Source organism: Bombina bombina, chromosome 5, assembly GCF_027579735.1.
Source record: "Bombina bombina isolate aBomBom1 chromosome 5, aBomBom1.pri, whole genome shotgun sequence".
Taxonomy (NCBI): Eukaryota; Metazoa; Chordata; class Amphibia; order Anura; family Bombinatoridae; genus Bombina; species Bombina bombina.
In genome coordinates this window covers 972,862,188-972,882,728 of record NC_069503.1, presented here as the reverse complement: position 1 = coordinate 972,882,728, position 20,541 = coordinate 972,862,188, and the positions used below count along the sequence as shown (strand labels likewise).

General features: G+C 42.2%; 1 protein-coding gene across 1 annotated transcript in view; it reads right to left on the bottom strand.

The window, feature by feature from the left end:
- Positions 1-20,541, bottom strand: part of OSGIN2 (oxidative stress induced growth inhibitor family member 2) — a 185,326-nt gene that overhangs the window by 44,798 nt on the left and 119,987 nt on the right. Inside the window, exon 4 of the mRNA XM_053715185.1 lies at positions 5,210-5,401. Coding sequence (XP_053571160.1) covers positions 5,210-5,401 — 192 coding nt within the window. The remainder of the gene's footprint in view (positions 1-5,209; positions 5,402-20,541) is intronic.

Sequence of the window (20,541 nt, the reverse complement as noted above, 5' to 3'; positions counted from 1 at the left end):
CCCCAACAGGAAATGGCAAAGAGCCCAGCAAAGCTGGTCACATGATCCCTCCTAGGCTCCGCCTACCCCAGTCATTCGACCGACGTTAAGGAGGAATATTTGCATAGGAGAAACCATATGGTACCGTGGTGACTGTAGTTAAAGAAAATAAAATATCAGACCTGATTAAAAAAACCAGGGCGGGCCGTGGACCGGACACACCGTTGGAGAAAGAAATTTATCAGGTAAACATAAATTCTGTTTTCTCCAACATAGGTGTGTCCGGTCCACGGCGTCATCCTTACTTGTGGGAACCAATACCAAAGCTTTAGGACACGGATGAAGGGAGGGAGCAAATCAGGTCACCTAAATGGAAGGCACCACGGCTTGCAAAACCTTTCTCCCAAAAATAGCCTCAGAAGAAGCAAAAGTATCAAACTTGTAAAATTTGGTAAAAGTGTGCAGTGAAGACCAAGTCACTGCCCTACATATCTGATCAACAGAAGCCTCGTTCTTGAAGGCCCATGTGGAAGCCACAGCCCTAGTGGAATGAGCTGTGATTCTTTCAGGAGGCTGCCGTCCGGCAGTCACATAAGCCAATCTGATGATGCTTTTAATCCAAAAAGAGAGAGAGGTAGAAGTTGCTTTTTGACCTCTCCTTTTACCAGAATAAACAACAAACAAGGAAGATGTTTCTGGCCTGAACAAGAGTATCGATAACAGAATCTGAGAATCCTCGCTTCGATAAAATCAAGCGTTCAATCTCCAAGCAGTCAGCTGGAGTGAAACCAGATTCGGATGTTCGAACGGACCCTGAACAAGAAGGTCTCGTCTCAAAGGTAGCTTCCAAGGTGGAGCCGATGACATATTCACCAGATCTGCATACCAAGTCCTGCGTGGCCACGCAGGAGCTATCAAGATCACCGACGCCCTCTCCTGCTTGATCCTGGCTATCAGCCTGGGGATGAGAGGAAATGGCGGGAACACATAAGCTAGTTTGAAGGTCCAAGGTGCTACTAGTGCATCCACTAGAGCCGCCTTGGGATCCCTGGATCTGGCCCCGTAGCAAGGAACTTTGAAGTTCTGACGAGAGGCCATCAGATCCATGTCTGGAATGCCCCACAGGTGAGTGACTTGGGCAAAGATTTCCGGATGGAGTTCCCACTCCCCCGGATGCAATGTCTGCCGACTCAGAAAATCCGCTTCCCAATTTTCCACTCCTGGGATGTGGATAGCAGACAGGTGGCAGGAGTGAGACTCCGCCCAAAGAATAATTTTGGTTACTTCTTCCATCGCTAGGGAACTCCTTGTTCCCCCCTGATGGTTGATGTACGCAACAGTCGTCATGTTGTCTGATTGAAACCGTATGAACCTGGTCCTCGCAAGCTGGGGCCAGGCCTGGAGAGCATTGAATATCGCTCTCAGTTCCAGAATATTTATCGGTAGAAGAGATTCTTCCCGAGACCAAAGACCCTGAGCTTTCAGGGATCCCCAGACCGCGCCCCAGCCTATCAGACTGGCGTCGGTCGTGACAATGACCCACTCTGGTCTGTGGAACATCATCCCTTGAGACAGATTGTCCAGGGACAGCCACCAACGGAGTGAGTCTCTGGTCCTCTGATTTACTTGTATCTTCGGAGACAAGTCTGTATAGTCCCCATTCCACTGACTGAGCATGCACAGTTGTAATGGTCTTAGATGAATGCGCGCAAAAGGAACTATGTCCATCGCCGCCACCATCAACCCGATCACTTCCATGCACTGAGCTATGGAAGGAAGAGGAACGGAATGAAGTATCCGACAAGAGTCCAGAAGCTTTGTTTTTTCTGGCCTCTGTTAGAAAGATCCTCATTTCTAAGGAGTCTATAATTGTTCCCAAGAAGGGAACCCTTGTTGACGGGGATAGAGAACTCTTTTCCACGTTCACTTTCCAGCCGTGAGATCTGAGAAAGGCCAGGACAATGTCCGTGTGAGCCTTTGCTTGAGGAAGGGACGACGCTTGAATCAGAATGTCGTCCAGGTAAGGTACTACTGCAATGCCCCTTGGTCTTAGCACCGCTAGAAGGGACCCTAGTACCTTTGTGAAAATCCTTGGAGCAGTGGCTAATCCGAAAGGAAGCGCCACGAACTGGTAATGTTTGTCCAGGAATGCAAACCTTAGGAACCGATGATGTTCCTTGTGGATAGGAATATGTAGATACGCATCCTTTAAATCCACCGTGGTCATGAATTGACCTTCCTGGATGGAAGGGGAGGATAGTTCGAATGGTTTCCATCTTGAACGATGGGACCTTGAGAAATTTGTTTAAGATCTTGAGATCTAGGATTGGTCTGAACGTTCCCTCTTTTTTGGGAACTATGAACAGATTGGAGTAGAACCCCATCCCTTGTTCTCTTAATGGAACAGGATGAATCACTCCCATTTTTAACAGGTCTTCTACACAATGTAAGAACGCCTGTCTTTTTATGTGGTCTGAAGACAACTGCGACCTGTGGAACCTCCCCCTTGGGGGAGTCCCTTGAATTCCAGAAGATAACCCTGGGAGACTATTTCTAGCGCCCAAGGATCCAGAACATCTCTTGCCCAAGCCTGAGCGAAGAGAGAGAGTCTGCCCCCACCAGATCCGGTCCCGGATCGGGGGCCAATATTTCATGCTGTCTTGGTAGCAGTGGCAGGTTTTCTTGGCCTGCTTTCCCTTGTTCCAGCCTTGCATTGGTCTCCAAGCTGGCTTGGCCTGAGAAGTATTACCCTCTTGCTTAGAGGACGTAGCACCTTGGGCTGGTCCGTTTTTACGAAAGGGACGAAAATTAGGTCTATTTTTTGCCTTGAAAGGCCGATCCTGAGGAAGGGCGTGGCCCTTACCCCCAGTGATATCAGAGATAATCTCCTTCAAGTCAGGACCAAACAACGTTTTCCCCTTGAAAGGAATGTTTAGTAGCTTGTTCTTGGAAGACGCATCAGCCGACCAAGATTTCAACCAAAGCGCTCTGCGCGCCACAATAGCAAACCCAGAGTTCTTAGCCGCTAACTTAGCCAATTGCAAAGAGGCGTCTAGAGTGAAAGAATTAGCCAATTTGAGAGCATTGATTCTGTCCATAATCTCCTCATAAGGAGGAGAGTCACTATCGAGCACCTTAAGCAGTTCATCAAACCAGAAATATGCGGCAGTAGTGGACAGGGACAATGCATGAAATGGGTTGTAGAAGGTAACCCTGCTGAACAAACATCTTTTTAAGCAAACCTTCTAATTTTTTATCCATAGGATCTTTGAAAGCACAACTATCCTCTATGGGAATAGTGGTGCGTTTGTTTAAAGTAGAAACCGCTCCCTCGACCTTGGGGACTGACTGCCATAAGTCCTTTCTGGGGTCGACCATAGGAAACAATTTTTAAATATGGGGGGAGGGACGAAAGGAATACCGGGCCTTTCCCATTCTTTATTAACAATGTCCGCCACCCGCTTGGGTATAGGAAAAGCTTCTGGGAGCCCCGGCACCTCTAGGAACTTGTCCATTTTACATAGTTTCTCTGGGATGACTAAATTTTCACAATCATCCAGAGTGGATAATACCTCCTTAAGCAAAATGCGGAGATGTTCCAATTTAAATTTAAATGTAATCACATCAGATTCAGCCTGCTGAGAAATGTTCCCTAAATCAGTAATTTCTCCCTCAGACAAAACCTCCCTGGCCCCCTCAGATTGGGTTAGGGGCCCTTCAGAGATATTAATATCAGCGTCGTCATGCTCTTCAGTAACTAAAACAGAGCAGCCACGCTTTACGCTGACAAGGGTTCATTTTGGCTAAAATGTTTTTGACAGAATTATCCATTACAGCCGTTAATTGTTGCATAGTAAGGAGTATTGGCGCGCTAGATGTACTAGGGGCCTCCTGAGTGGGCAAGACTCGTGTAGACGAAGGAGGGAATGATGCAGTACCATGCTTACTCCCCTCACTTGAGGAATCATCTTGGCATCATTGTCATTATCACATAAATCACATTTATTTAAATGAATAGGAATTCTGGCTTCCCCACATTCAGAACACAGTCTATCTGGTAGTTCAGACAGTTAAACAGGCATAAACTTGATCAGAAAGTACAAAAAACGTTTTAAAATAAAACCGTTACTGTCACTTTAAATTTTAAACTGAACACACTTTATTACTGCAATTGCGAAAAACATGAAGGAATTGTTCAAAATTCACCAAATTTTCACCACAGCGTCTTAAAGCCTTGAAAATATTGCACACCAATTTTGGAAGCTTTAACCCTTAAAATAACGGAACCGGAGCCGTTTTAAGCTTTAAACCCCTTTACAGTCCCTGGTATCTGCTTTGCTGAGACCCAACCAAACCCAAAGGGGAATACGATACCAAATGACGCCTTCAGAAGTCTTTTATAAGTATCAGAGCTCCTCTCACATGCGACTGCATGCCATGCCTCTCAAAAACAAGTGCGCAACACCGGCGCGAAAATGAGACTCTGCCTATGCTTTGGGAAAGCCCCTAAAGAATAAGGTGTCTAAAAACAGTGCCTGCCGATATTATTATATCAAAATACCCAGATAAAATGATTCCTCAAGGCTAAATATGTGTTAATAATCAATCGATTTAGCCCAGAAAAAGTCTACAGTTTAAATAAGCCCTTGTGAAGCCCTTATTTACAATCGTAATAAACATGGCTTACCGGATCCCATAGGGAAAATGACAGCTTCCAGCATTACATCGTCTTGTTAGAATGTGTCATACCTCAAGCAGCAAGGGACTGCAAACTGTTCCCCCAACTGAAGTTAATTGCTCTCAACAGTCCTGTGTGGAACAGCCATGGATTTTAGTTACGGTTGCTAAAATCATTTTCCTCATACAAACAGAATTCTTCATCTCTTTTCTGTTTCTGAGTAAATAGTACGTACCAGCACTATTTGAAAATAACAAACTCTTGATTGAATAATGAAAACTACAGTTAAACACTAAAAAACTCTAAGCCATCTCCGTGGAGATGTTGCCTGTACAACGGCAAAGAGAATGACTGGGGGTAGGCGGAGCCTAGGAGGGATCATGTGACCAGCTTTGCTGGGCTCTTTGCCATTTCCTGTTGGGGAAGAGAATATCCCACAAGTAAGGATGACGCCGTGGACCGGACACACCTATGTTGGAGAAATGACAAATCTGAAGAGTTAATATTGAGACCAACTTTATTTTATAGACCATAAAACAAAAGGGCACTCACATGCCAGGCTCCCCCAGGCGGTCCTTTGCCCAGTACTAGATGAGGAATATAGTGGTCTTGCTCTAGTTTCCATTGCAGGACAGATGGGTAGTCGTATCCAAAGTCAGCATTTGGATGAAGCAGAGAATCAAATAATACTGCAACAGGATTGGCTGACCGACCTTCAAGACCTTCTGACAGGTATTCTAAATCCTAAAACATAGACGTTAATGATGTTACCACAGTATAGGTATCGTTTTATGTAAGTACTGAAAATATTTTATTCAATTATTATACAACAAAGCCAATATTCAAATAAATATAAATGAAATAAATGAATTAATAGATATGTGCACCCTCCTTTCAAACGGTTTCACCTACAGCCCAAAGGGTAAAAACTAATTTTCAATATGACAGTTAACAAAAAGCAACAGATAAAATGTGCTATTGCTCTAACAAGGAATATGTTTAACCTTCATGTTCCTATAACTATACGAGTATGTATAACAGAACATTAATTAAAACAGGATATTGATTTTATTTTCTATGAAAAAGGATAAGTAAATGTATTTTTACCTGTAAAGGAAAAAATGTGTTTGTGTTCAGTTCATACTGTATAGTAAATGTTTACTGGCTAATGGGGACACTTCCCACATCTGTATTCATTTATAGAACCCAGATACTGTAAACATGAAAAAAGTGTGTCAAAGTAGAGTACTAACAATACTGGTTCAATTGATGGTTTCTAATTACTGGAGTGGGTAGGAACACCTGTCAGAAGTCTGAAGCTTCCTACAGTTAACCCTCTCCTTTCTACTGTCAGATCATGCATAGTAAACCAAGAACCTATTAGGAGAAAGCGAGGAATAACAAAATAAAAAAAGTTGTATAAGTGATACCTTTTTTTGTCTAACGAAAATGGAATTTCTTTGCAAGCTTTCAAAGCACTATGAATCCTTTAGAGAAAGTGAGGAGAAAGGTGTTTGAACCCCAAATCAAACACTTTGAAATGGTAAAGAGTGGAGAAACACATTTTTTGAAAAGAATAAAACACAATTTATGCTTACCAGATAAATGCCTTTCCTTCCTGGCAGGGAGAGTCCACGACTTCATTCCTTACTGTTGGGAAATACAACACCTGACCACCAGGAGGAGGCAAAGACACCCCAGCCAAAGGCTTAAATATCCCTCCCACTTCCCCTATCCCCCAGTCATTCTGCCGAGGGAACAAGGAAAAGTAGGAGAAACATCAGGGTATAAAATGTGCCAGAAGAAATAATATAAAAACGGGGGCTGCCCATCAAAAAAATAAATTACGGGCAGGGTCGTGGACTCTCCCTGCCAGGAAGAAAAGGAATTTATCTGGTAAGCATAAATTATGTTTTCCTTCCAAAAGGCAGGGAGAGTCCACGACTTCATTCCTTACTGTTGGGAAAACTATACCCAAGCTCCAGAGGACACTGAATGAATAACGGGAGGGAACAGAAAAAAGAGGCAGACCCTATTCTTAGGGCACCACAGCCTTCAAATGAGTGGAATGAGCAGTTATTCTCTCAGGAGTCTGTTGTCCTGCTGTCTCATAAGCTAAGCGGATGACACTCCTCAACCAGAAAGATAGAGAAGTCGTAGTAGCCTTCTGCCCCTTACACTTCCCTGCATAGATGACAAACAAAGAGGAAGATTGTCTGAATTCCTTAGTAGCCTGAAGATAGTACTTGAAGGTACGAACCACATCTAGATTGTGAAGCAAACGTTCCTTCACTGAAAAAGAATTAGGACACAAGGAAGGAACAACAATTTCTTGATTAATGTTACGATTCTACACCACCTTACGGAGGAACCCTAGTTTTGTGAGTAAAACCGCCTTATCAGCATGAAAGACCAGATAAGGGGGATCACATTGCAAAGCAGAAATCTCAGAAACTCTGTGCGCAGAGGCAATAGCCAACAAAAAAAGAACCTTGAAAAGAAAAAAGGAGAGGAGCGCGGACTCAAATGTAGTATTTAACAATTTATTATTGCATACACGTATAGATTAAAAACACTCACAAGATGCTCATAGGCACTAGTCACATCAAAGCCGACTGCCAGAAAAAACCCCTATGTATCTGCTCCGAGGACCTCAGGTAATATGTTTTCGGATGTGAAAATTTCAAAGCCTCACGCTGTATTGAAATCCTTCCGGACCCGCTCTGCAATCGCGGGATAGTGACGTCTTTAGGGCGTTCGGTGCTGGATTCTCGGCAGTAGGTAAAGAACTACGGCTCCTTCTTAGGATCAAAAGAGGTTGCGAACTTGTACACTTCAACGCGTTTCGTCCCGATCGACGGGACTTTATCAAGAATGAAAAAAGAACCTTACAACAGTATGCATAGGCTCAAACGGAGCCTGCTGCAAAACACTAAGAACAAGATTGCGGCTCCAAGGCGGAGCCCCAGATCTAAACACAGGTCTGATCCTAGCCAGATTCTTAACAAAGGACTGCACATCCGGAAGTTCAGCCAATCTTTTGTGCAGTAACACCGACAGGGCCGATATCTGTCCCTTCAGGGAACTAGCAGATAAACCCTTCTCCAGTCCATCCTGGAAGAAAGCTAAAATTCTGGCAACCTTAACCTTATGCCAGAAAAAGCCACTCTCTTCACACCAGTAGAAATAAGTCCTCCACACTTTATGGTAGATACGACGAGTAACTGGTTTACGAGCTTGAACCAGAGTGTTAATAACACTCTCAGAAAACCCTCTCTTGGCTAAGACTAAGCGTTCAATCTCCACGCAGTCAGCCTCAGAGAATCTAGATTTTGATGAACGGAGGTACCCTGTATCTACAGATCTCTGCGACAAGGTAACCTCCACTAAGGAGATGAGGACATCCCCACCAGATCCGCAAACCACGTCCTTCGCGGCCACAATGGAGCAATCAGAATCACAGATGCTTGCTCCTGCTTGATGCGAGGCACCACACGAGGGAGAAGCGGTAATGGAGGAAAAATATATACAAGTCTGAACCTCCATGGTACTGATAGGGCATCTATCAGTTTCGCCTGCGGATCCCTCGACCCGTACCTGGGTGGGTAGCTTGGTATTGAGGCGGGATGCCATGAGATCTATCTCCGGCGTCCCCCACTTGCTGCATATCTCTGCAAAAACCCCTGGGTGAAAGGATTGCCTGCTAAGGAAGTCCTCTTCCCAGTTGTCTACACCCGGAATGTGGATCGCTGACAGCATACATTTGTGAGTCTCCGCCCACACTAGTATCTGAGATACTTCTCTCATTGCCAAGGAACTTCTCATTCCCCCCTGATGGATGATATAGGCAACCAAGGTTATATTGTCTGATTGGAATCTGATAAACTAGGACGCACCCAGAAGGGGTCAAGCCTTCAAGGCATTGAAGATTCCCCAGAGTTACAAAATATTGAACGGAAGGGAGGACTCCACAGACCTTGTGCCTTCTTGGCACCCCAAATGGATCCCCAGCCAGAAAGGCTTGCATCCGTAGTCACAATCTCCCAGGATGGTCTCAAAAAGCACGTGCCTTGGTACAGATGATCTGAACAGAGACACCAAGAGAGGGAGTCTCTTGACAGGCTGTCCAGCACGATCTGTTGAGACAGATCCAAATGGTCGAAGTTCCATTGTTTCAGCATGCAAAGTTGTAAGGGTCTGAGGTGGAATATGGCAAAAGGAATGATGTCCATGCAGGACACCATGAGTCCGATTACCTCCATACACATAGCTTGCAACGTCTCTGATCTGTGAGGAATATTCTCATGGATATCGAGTCTATTATAGTTCCCAGAAAATTCACCCTTGTACTTTGAGTAAGAGAACTCTTTTCCAGGTTTATCTTCCATTCATGTGATCGAAGAAGAAGGGACTCCGAATGTTCTTCCGCTAGACGAAAAGATGGTGCCTGTACCAAGATATTGGCCAGAAAAGGCGCTACTGCAATACACTGTGTTCTGGCAATGGCTAGAAGAGCCCCCAGAATAGCTATGAACGGGAAGTGCTGGTCCAGAAAGGCAAACCTCAGGAACTGAAAATGTTCCCTGTGAATTGGGACGTGAAGGTATGCATCCTTCAGGTCTATTGTGGTCATAAACTGTCCTTCCTGAACCAGAGGAAGGATAGACCGAATTGTCTCCATCTTGAAAATTTATTTCATTTGAATAACCCCAACCCTCTTTCTGCTGTAGGTACGGGGACAATTACTCCTAGAGAGAGGAGAGATCCCGTACGCAACCTAAGAAGGCAGCCCTCTTTTCTGGTCTCGTAGACAGACTGGAGAGTAGGAATCAGCCCCTGGACAGATGAAACTTGAATCCTATTCTATATCCTTGAGATACAACCTACAGGACCTAAGGGTCCTGTACATCCTGGAACCAAGTGTCTGAAAAAAGAGACAAACAGTCTGCCCCCTACTTGATCCGATCCCAGGTCGGGGGCCGTCCCTTTATGCCGATTTGTTCTCGGCAGGCTTCTTAGTCTGTTTGGACTTATTCCAGAAGTGAGCCGGCTTCCAAGTACTCTTGGGCTGCTCTGACTTGGAAGAGGACTGCTGTTGTTGTGAATTGTCGGCACGAAAATTAGACAGTTGCCGTCCCTTAGGCCTATTATTCTTATCCTGCGGTAGGAAGTCACCTTTCCCTTTGGTAACCATAGAGATAATGGAGTCTAGTCCTGGGCCGAATAAAATCTTGCCCTTGAAGGGAAGAAAAAGTCTGGATTTAGAAGTCATATCCGCAGACCAAGACTTCAACCAGAGAGCCCGGCGGGCTAGAACCGCAAAGCCAGCAGCCTTCGCATTTATGTGAATATTCTGCATATTCGTGTTACAGATGAAGGAGTTAGCCATTCTCAATGCCTTAATTCTCTCCTGAATATCCTCGAGTGGAGTTTCCACCTCAATGAGCTCCAACAGGCACAAGAAAGGACAGAGGAACCTTCCTATCTTCATAAACCCTGTCTAATTTAGGGATCTTAGGCTCCTCAGGGAGTGTAGCCTCTGGAACCTCTAGTGTAGACGGAACCTCCTTTAATAAAAAACGCAGATGCTCAATTTTAAATCTGAAGGAGTGTTCCTCCGCTAAAGGAGGTTGAGAAACTGAAGTCTCCGACTCAGAAAGTTCACCCTACAGAGGTTAACTCATCCTCGGATAGCTTGGATATAGTAACTAAATCCAACAAATATTTAGATGACTCTAGGTCAGGAGAACTATGTTTAACCTTTCTCTTGCATTTGTTAGAGCGAGGTAAGGCACTCAAGGCCGCAGACACCTCCGATTGTAACTGCGTGGTAAAGTCCTCCAGATGGAGGATTAGTTGAGCCGTGGGGAACTGCATGTGGACCGGGTAATATAGAAAGGGTAGTAATTTCTCGGGACCCAGATTCCTGAGAAGTAGACAGCTCAGAAGGGCTAATGAGTATTAGCAGGCTTGTTTCCCTTTTTAGACTTTAGAACAGTGTTTAGGCAAATGGAACAAAATTGAGCAGACGGGCAAACCACAGCCTCCTCACAATATAAACAGGAATTATTAATCAATACAGAAGGAGAGAACCTTCTAATGTAGTATCAGAGTCCTCCATAGCTTTGTATATACCCACAGAAGGACAAGCAAAAAGAAACTCATTTAAAAAAAACGGCACCTTAATACTCCCAATGGCTGGGGCACTCACCCCCACCTGGATCCAGACAGCTAACAGTGAAAACGCTCTCCTCAGGAGTGATGTCTGCAGCAGGATCTTAGAAAATGATAGAGAACGCACCCGGTCACGTTGTACATAAGACAATACTTCCCCTGCTATGAAAATGGGTGCCAAGCTATAAGCTGCGCAACACTTCAAAAACGAAAGTGAAACCTGTTTGTTCCAAGCCAAAAAACACACAGTCTATGAGCCTAAAAAACTCTCACATTAAGCAGATGTAAATCCCCAAACTGTTCAAATAATCTCTCTGAAGGAGATATTAACCCTTGATCCTATCAAGGTATAAAGGAGCTACACTGTGACCCTGCATAGCGTTTTAAATTTGTATATATAAAAAACCATCTTACCCTCCAGGATCATGCTGTGGAGCAGGCACAGTCTCTGAAGTATGACAGTCTTGCAGCAGCGCTTCTGACATAGACTTGAGTGTGTAGTAGCAAGCAGTGAAGCTCGTCAATACTGATTGCTCAGGAGCTGTTAGTGACAGTCTGGATGGGTTTGCAGAAAAACTTTCACTGCGTCTCCAGACTCTAACTTTCATCAATACTCTTACTGAGAGGTTGACATGATTACTTAAAACTCCAGTCCTTTCTCAAAGGGAACATACCTATTACAGGACTATCCTTATTTCTTTGGTAGCTTTTAAATAACATAATTTATGTAAGAACTTACCAGATAAATTCATTTCTTTCATATTAGCAAGAGCCCATGAGCTAGTGACGTATGGGATATACATTCCTACCAGGAGGGGCAAAGTTTCCCAAACCTCAAAATGCCTATAAATACACCCCTCACCACACCCACAATTCAGTTTAACGAATAGCCAAGAAGTGGGGTGATAAAAAAGTGCGAAAGCATATAAAATAAGGAATTGGAATAATTGTGCTTTATACAAAATCATAACCACCACAAAAAAGGGCGGGCCTCATGGACTCTTGCTAATATGAAAGAAATGAATTTATCAGGTAAGTTCTTACATAAATTATGTTTTCTTTCATGTAATTAGCAAGAGTCCATGAGCTAGTGACGTATGGGATAATGACTACCCAAGATGTGGATCTTTCCACGCAAGAGTCACTAGAGAGGGAGGGATAAAATAAAGACAGCCAATTCCTGCTGAAAATAATCCACACCCAAAATAAAGTTTAACGAAAAACATAAGCAGAGGATTCAAACTGAAACCGCTGCCTGAAGTACTTTTCTACCAAAAACTGCTTCAGAAGAAGAAAATACATCAAAATGGTAGAATTTAGTAAAAGTATGCAAAGAGGACCAAGTTGCTGCTTTGCAGATCTGGTCAACCGAAGCTTCATTCCTAAACGCCCAGGAAGTAGAAACTGACCTAGTAGAATGAGCTGTAATTCTCTGAGGCGGAGTTTTACCCGACTCAACATAGATTTCAACCAAGATGCCAAAGAAATGGCAGAAGCTTTCTGGCCTTTTCTAGAACCGGAAAAGATAACAAATAGACTAGAAGTCTTACGAAAAGATTTCGTAGCTTCAACATAATATTTCAAAGCTCTAACAACATCCAAAGAATGCAACGATTTCTCCTTAGAATTCTTAGGATTAGGACATAATGAAGGAACCACAATTTCTCTACTAATGTTGTTGGAATTCACAACTTTAGGTAAAAATTCAAAAGAAGTTCGCAACACCGCCTTATCCTGATGAAAAATCAGAAAAGGAGACTCACAAGAAAGAGCAGATAATTCAGAAACTCTTCTGGCAGAAGAGATGGCCAAAAGGAACAAAACTTTCAAAGAAAGTAATTTAATGTCCAATGAATGCATAGGTTCAAACGGAGGAGCTTGAAGAGCTCCCAGAACCAAATTCAAACTCCAAGGAGGAGAAATTGACTTAATGACAGGTTTTATACGAACCAAAGCTTGTACAAAACAATGAATATCAGGAAGAATAGCAATCTTTCTGTGAAAAAGAACAGAAAGAGCAGAGATTTGTCCTTTCAAAGAACTTGCGGACAAACCCTTATCTAAACCATCCTGAAGGAACTGTAAAATTCTCGGTATTCTAAAAGAATGCCAGGAAAAATGATGAGAAAGACACCAAGAAATATAAGTCTTCCAGACTCTATAATATATCTCTCGAGATACAGATTTCCGAGCCTGTAACATAGTATTAATCACAGAGTCAGAGAAACCTCTTTGACCAAGAATCAAGCGTTCAATCTCCATACCTTTAAATTTAAGGATTTCAGATCCTGATGGAAAAAAGGACCTTGTGACAGAAGGTCTGGTCTTAACGGAAGAGTCCACGGTTGGCAAGAGGCCATCCGGACAAGATCCGCATACCAAAACCTGTGAGGCCATGCCGGAGCTACCAGCAGAACAAACGAGCATTCCTTCAGAATCTTGGAAATTACTCTTGGAAGAAGAAATAGAGGCGGAAAGATATAGGCAGGAAGTGATAATGCATCCACTGCCTCCGCCTGAGGATCCCGGGATCTGGACAGATACCTGGGAAGTTTCTTGTTTAGATGGGACGCCATCAGATCTATTTCTGGAAGTTCCCACATTTGAACAATCTGAAGAAATACCTCTGGGTGAAGAGACCATTCGCCCGGATGCAACGTTTGGCGACTGAGATAATCCGCTTCCCAATTGTCTACACCTGGGATATGAACCGCAGAGATTAGACAGGAGCTGGATTCCGCCCAAACCAAAATTCGAGATACTTCTTTCATAGCCAGAGGACTGTGAGTCCCTCCTTGATGATTGATGTATGCCACAGTTGTGACATTGTCTGTCTGAAAACAAATGAACGATTCTCTCTTCAGAAGAGGCCAAAACTGAAGAGCTCTGAAAATTGCACGGAGTTCCAAAATATTGATCGGTAATCTCACCTTCTGAGATTCCCAAACTCCTTGTGCCGTCAGAGATCCCCACACAGCTCCCCAACCTGTGAGACTTGCATCTGTTGAAATTACAGTCCAGGTCGGAAGCACAAAAGAAGCCCCCTGAATTAAACAATGGTGATCTGTCCACCATGTTAGAGAGTGTCGAACAATCGGTTTTAAAGATATTAATTGAGATATCTTCGTGTAATCCTTGCACCATTGCTTCAGCATACAGAGCTGAAGAGGTCGCATGTGAAAACGAGCAAAGGGGATCGCGTCCGATGCAGCAGTCATAAGACCTAGAATTTCCATGCATAAGGCTAACGAAGGGAATGATTGTGACTGAAGGTTTCGACAAGCTGTAATCAACTTTAGACGTCTCTTGTCTGTTAAAGACAGAGCCATGGACACTGAATCCATCTGGAAACCCAGAAAGGTTACCCTTGTCTGAGGAATCAAAGAACTTTTTGGTAAATTGATCCTCCAACCATGATCTTGAAGAAACAACACAAGTCGATTCGTATGAGATTCTGCTAAATGTAAAGACTGAGCAAGTAAAAAGATATCGTCCAAATAAGGAAATACCACAATACCCTGTTCTCTGATTACAGACAGCAGGGCACCGAGAACCTTTGTAAAAATTCTTGGAGCTGTAGCTAGGCCAAACGGCAGAGCCACAAACTGGTAATGCTTGTCCAGAAACAAGAATCTCAGGAACTGATAATGATCTGGATGAATCGGAATATGCAGATATGCATCCTGTAAATCTATTGTGGACATATAATTCCCTTGCTGAACAAAAGGTAAGATAGTCCTTACAGTTACCATCTTGAACGTTGGTATCCTTACATAATGATTCAATATTTTTAGATCCAGAACTGGTCTGAAAGAATTCTCCTTCTTTGGTACAATGAAGAGATTTGAATAAAACCCCATCCCCTGTTCCGGAACTGGAACTGGCATAATTACTCCAGTCAACTCTAGATCTGAAACACATTTCAGAAATGCTTGAGCTTTTACTGGATTTACTGGGACACGGGAAAGAAAAAATCTCTTTGCAGGAGGTCTCAACTTGAAACCAATTCTGTACCCTTCTGAAACAATGCTCTGAATCCAAAGATTGTGAACAGAATTGATCCAAATTTCCTTGAAAAAACGTAACCTGCCCCCTACCAGCTGAGCTGGAATGAGGGCCGCACCTTCATGTGGACTTAGAAGCAGGCTTTGCCTTTCTAGCTGGCTTGGATTTATTCCAGACTGGAGATGGTCTCCAAACTGAAACTGCTCCTGAGGATGAAGGATCAGGCTTTTGTTCTTTGTTGAAACGAAAGGAACGAAAACAATTATTAGCCCTGTTTTTACCTTTAGATTTTTTATCCTGTGGTAAAAAAGTTCCTTTCCCACCAGTAACAGTTGAAATAATGGAATCCAACTGAGAACCAAATAATTTGTTACCCTGGAAAGAAATGGAAAGTAAAGTTGATTTAGAAGCCATATCAGCATTCCAAGTTTTAAGCCATAAAGCTCTTCTAGCTAAAATAGCTAGAGACATAAACCTGACATCAACTCTGATAATATCAAAAATGGCATCACAGATAAAATTATTAGCATGCTGAAGAAGAATAATAATATCATGAGAATCACGATGTGTTACTTGTTGCGCTAAAGTTTCCAACCAAAAAGTTGAAGCTGCAGCAACATCAGCCAAAGATATAGCAGGTCTAAGAAGATTACCTGAATACAGATAAGCTTTTCTTAGAAAGGACTCAATTTTCCTATCTAGAGGATCCTTAAACGAAGTACCATCTGACGTAGGAATAGTAGTACGTTTAGCAAGGGTAGAAATAGCCCCATCAACTTTAGGGATCTTGTCCCAAAATTCTAATCTGTCAGACGGCACAGGATATAATTGCTTAAAACGTTTAGAAGGAGTAAATGAATTACCCAAATTATCCCATTCTTTGGAAATTACTGCAGAAATAGCATTAGGAACAGGAAAAACTTCTGGAATAACCACAGGAGCTTTAAATACCTTATCTAAACGTTTAGAATTAGTATCAAGAGGACCAGAATCCTCTATTTCTAAAGCAATTAGTACTTCTTTAAGTAAAGAACGAATAAATTCCATTTTAAATAAATATGAAGATTTATCAGCATCAACCTCTGAGACAGAATCCTCTGAACCAGAGGAATCATCAGAATCAGAATGATGATGTTCAGTTAAAAATTCATCTGTAGGGAGAGAAGTTTTAAAAGATTTTTTACGTTTACTAGAAGGAGAAATAACAGACATAGCCTTCTTTATGGATTCTGAAACAAAATCTCTTATATTATCAGGAACATTCTGCACCTTAGATGTTGAAGGAACTGCAACAGGCAATGGTACTTTACTAAAGGAAATATTATCTGCTTTAACAAGTTTGTCATGACAATCAATACAAACAACAGCTGGAGGAATAGCTACCAAAAGTTTACAGCAGATACACTTAGCTTTGGTAGATTCAGCACTTGACAGCGATTTTCCTGTAGTATCTTCTGACTCAGATGCAACGTGAGACATCTTGCAATATGTAAGAGAAAAAACAACATATATATAAAGCAAAATTGATCAAATTCCTTAAATGACAGTTTCAGGAATGGGAAAAAATGCCAAAGAACAAGCTTCTAGCAACCAGAAGCAATAAAAAATGAGACTTAAATAATGTGGAGACAAAAGTGACGCCCATATTTTTTCGCGCCAAATAAGACGCCCACATTATTTGGCGCCTAAATGCTTTTTGGCGCCAAAAATGACGCCACATCCGGAACGCCGACATTTTTGGCGCAAAATAACGTCAAAAAATGACGCAACTTCCGGCGACACGTATGACGCCGGAAACGGAAATAGAATTTTTGCGCCAAAAAAGTCTGCGCCAAGAATGACGCAATAAAATGAAGCATTTTCAGCCCCCGCGAGCCTAACAGCCCACAGGGAAAAAGTCAAATTTTAAGGTAAGAAAAATGTTAAATTAAAATGCATTATCCCAAATATGAAACTGACTGTCTGAAAATAAGGAAAGTTGAACATTCTGAGTCAAGGCAAATAAATGTTTGAATACATATATTTAGAACTTTATAAACAAAGTGCCCAACCATAGCTAGGAGTGTCACAGAAAATAAGACTTACTTACCCCAGGACACTCATCTACATATAGCAGATAGCCAAACCAGTACTGAAACGAGAATCAGCAGAGGTAATGTATATTTTCGATCTGAAAAGGGAGGTAAGAGATGAATCTCTACGACCGATAACAGAGAACCTATGAAATAGACCCCTTAGAAGGAGATCACTGCATTCAAATAGGCAATACTCTCCTCACATCCCTCTGACATTCACTGCACGCTGAGAGGAAAACCGGGCTCCAACTTGCTGCGGAGCGCATATCAACGTAGAATCTAGCACAAACTTACTTCACCACCTCCATCGGAGGCAAAGTTTGTAAAACTGAATTGTGGGTGTGGTGAGGGGTGTATTTATAGGCATTTTGAGGTTTGGGAAACTTTGCCCCTCCTGGTAGGAATGTATATCCCATACGTCACTAGCTCATGGACTCTTGCTAATTACATGAAAGAAAATAAGTTAGAGATCTAACAGAATAAAAAAATCACAATATAAGACATAATATTCCCTGCACAAATCATAGCTCACAGAATCATTGCATTAGGTATATGTTTAGCTATGAACCAACAGTAAGACAGTCTTTGTACAAATGTTCAAAAGGATAACATGCAGAGCCAAATTTAGACCCCATGAATCAACTGGATTTTTGATAACAATAGAAAATGCCTTCCTATGTCCAAGAAAAGCTATCAAAGGTCTACAAGCCTTCAAAAATAGTAACTATTTTACCTTTGAAACCTTTAATTCTAAGCAGTCTTGTAGGTCCTGTTGTCTAAGGATGTGAAAAGAAGAACTAATAAGCTCTGCTCAAGAATCATAGAACCCAATTAGGATGGGAAGACCATCCCCCAATAGGGCATGCACCAACAGTGGAGGAAAATATTTCCACAGTGCGATATTGGGACAAAAAATCCAAGGTCACTTGAAAAACTTCCCTTTCTCTGAGATGACAATTGCCCGGAAATAGCCTAGTTTCGGCCTCTAGGACTAGATCTATATGATCCAGTATCAAGTACCCACCTCAGATAATACCTAAACCTAGAAAAAAACAAAAAAAACTCCTTTTGTATAGAAAGAAAGAGCAAACCCATCATCTTGATACTAAAACTAGTAAACGTTTAAATTCTGTTTATAAACCTCCTGTGGTTACTCCAGAGGTTTTTCCAGTTCCTGGTGCTATTTCTGATATGATTTCAAAGGAATGGGATAGGCCTGGTACTTCTTTTATTCCTTCTTCTAGGTTTAAAAAGTTGTATTCTTTGCCAGTAGCTAGATTGGAGTTTTGGTGGAAAAAATCCCCAAAGTTGATTGGGCTATTTCTACTCTTGCCAAATGTACTACTATTCCTATGGAAGATAGTACTTCTTTTAAAGATCCTTTAGATAGGAAACTTGAATCTTATCTAAGGCAAGCTTATTTATTTTCTGGCTATATTCTTAGGCCTGCTATATCTATGGCTGATGTTGCAGCTGCATCAACTTTTTGGTTGGAAAGCGTAGCGCAACAGGAAACAGATCCTGATTTGTCTAGCATTGTTTGCTTGCTTCAACATGCTAATCATTTTATCTGTAATGCTATTTTTTATATCATCAAAATTGATGTTAAATCTATGTCTTTAGCTATTTTAGCTAGAAGAGCTTTGGCTTAAATATTGGAATGCTGACATGGTATCCAAGTCTAGATTAATATCTCTTTCTTTTCAAGGTAACAATTTATTTGGTTCTCCGTTGGATTCAATTATTTCAACTGTCACTGGGGGGGGGGGAAGGGAGATTTTTTGCCTCAGGATAAAAGATCTAAGGGTAAATCTAAAGCTTCTAATAGTTTTTGTTCTTTTTGACAGAATAAGGAACAGAAAACCAATCCTTCCCCCAAAGAATCTGGTCCTTCTTCAAGCTGGAATAAATCCAAGCCTTTTAAGAAACCAAAGCCAGCCCCCAAGTCTACATGAAGGTGTGGCCCTCATTCCAGCTCAGCTGGTGGGGGGGCAGATTAAAATTTTTCCAAAACATTTGGGCAGATTATTTCCAAAATCAGTAGATTCAGAGTATTGTCTCTCAAGGGTAACGAATAAGATTCAGAGTAAGACCTCCTGTGAGAAGATTTTTTTCTCTCACACGTTCCAGCAAATCCAGTGAAGGCTCAGGCTTTTCTTAAGTGTGTTTCAGATCTAGAGCTTTCAGGGGTAATCATACCAGTTCCGTTTTAGGAACTGGGTCTGGGGTTTATGCAAATCTATTCATTGTCACAAAGAAAGAAAATTCATTCAGGCCAGTTATGGATCTGAAAATTTTGAATCGTTTTGTAAGAGTGCCAACTTTCAAGATGATGACTATAAGGACTAATTCTGACTTTTGTTCAGCAAGGTCATTATATGTCCACAATAGACTTACAGGATGCATATCTTCATATTCCGATTCATCCAGATCACTATCGGTTTCTGAGATTCTCTTTTCTAGACAAGCATTACCAATTTGTCGCTCTTCCATCTGGCCTAGCGACAGCTCCAAGAATTTTTTCAAAGGTTCTTGGTGCCCTACTCTCTGTAATCAGAGAACAGGGTATTGCGGTGTTTCCTTATTTGGACGATATCTTGGTACTAGCAAAGTCTTTACATTCTACCGAATCTCACACTAATCAACTAGTGTTGTTTCTTCAAAGACATGGTTGGAGGATCAATTTACTGAAAAGTTCCTTGATTCCTCAGACAAGGGTCACCTTTTAAGGTTTCCAGATAGATTCAGTGTCCATGACTCTGTCTCTAACAGACAAGAGACGAATGAAATTGGTTTCAGCTTGTCGAAACCTTCAGTCTCAATCATTTCCTTCAGTGGCTATGTGCATGGAAGTTTTAGGTCTCATGACTGCAGCATGCTCGTTTGCATATGAGACCTTTTCAGCTTTGTATGCTGAATCAATGGTGCAGGGATTATAAAAAGACATCACAATTAATATCCTTAAATCCCAATATTCGATCCTCTCTGACTTGGTGATTAGATCACCATCGTATAGTTCAAGGGACCTCTTCTTGGGCGGAATCCAGCTCTTGTCTAATTTCTGCGGTACATATCCCAGGTGTAGACAATTGGGAAGCGGATTATCTCAGCTGTCAGACTTTGCATCTGGGGGAATAGTCTCTCCATCCAGACAGATTGTTCAGATGTGGGGTCTTCCAGAAATAGATCTTCCCATCTAAACAAGAAACTTCCCAGGAACTTGTCCAGGCGGAGTTGGTGGATGCGTTAGCAGTGCCTTGGTTTTACCAACCTGCCTATATCTTTCCGCCTCTAGTTCTTTCAAGAGTGATCTCCAAGATCATCATGGAACAATCGTTTGTGTTTCTGGTAGCACCAGCATGGCCTCACAGGTTCTGGTATGCGGATCTTGTCCGGATGTCTATTAGCCAACCTTGGCCACTTCCTTTAAGACCAGACCTTCTGTCTCAAGGACCATTTTTCCATCAGGATCTCAAATCGTTAAATTTGAAGGTATGGAAATTAAACGCTTAGTGCTTAGTCATAGAGGTTTCTCTGACTCATGTTACAGGCTCACAAATCTGTCTCTAGGAAGATTATCGAGTTTGGAAAACTTATATTTCATGGTGTTCTTCTAAATTCTCCTGGCAT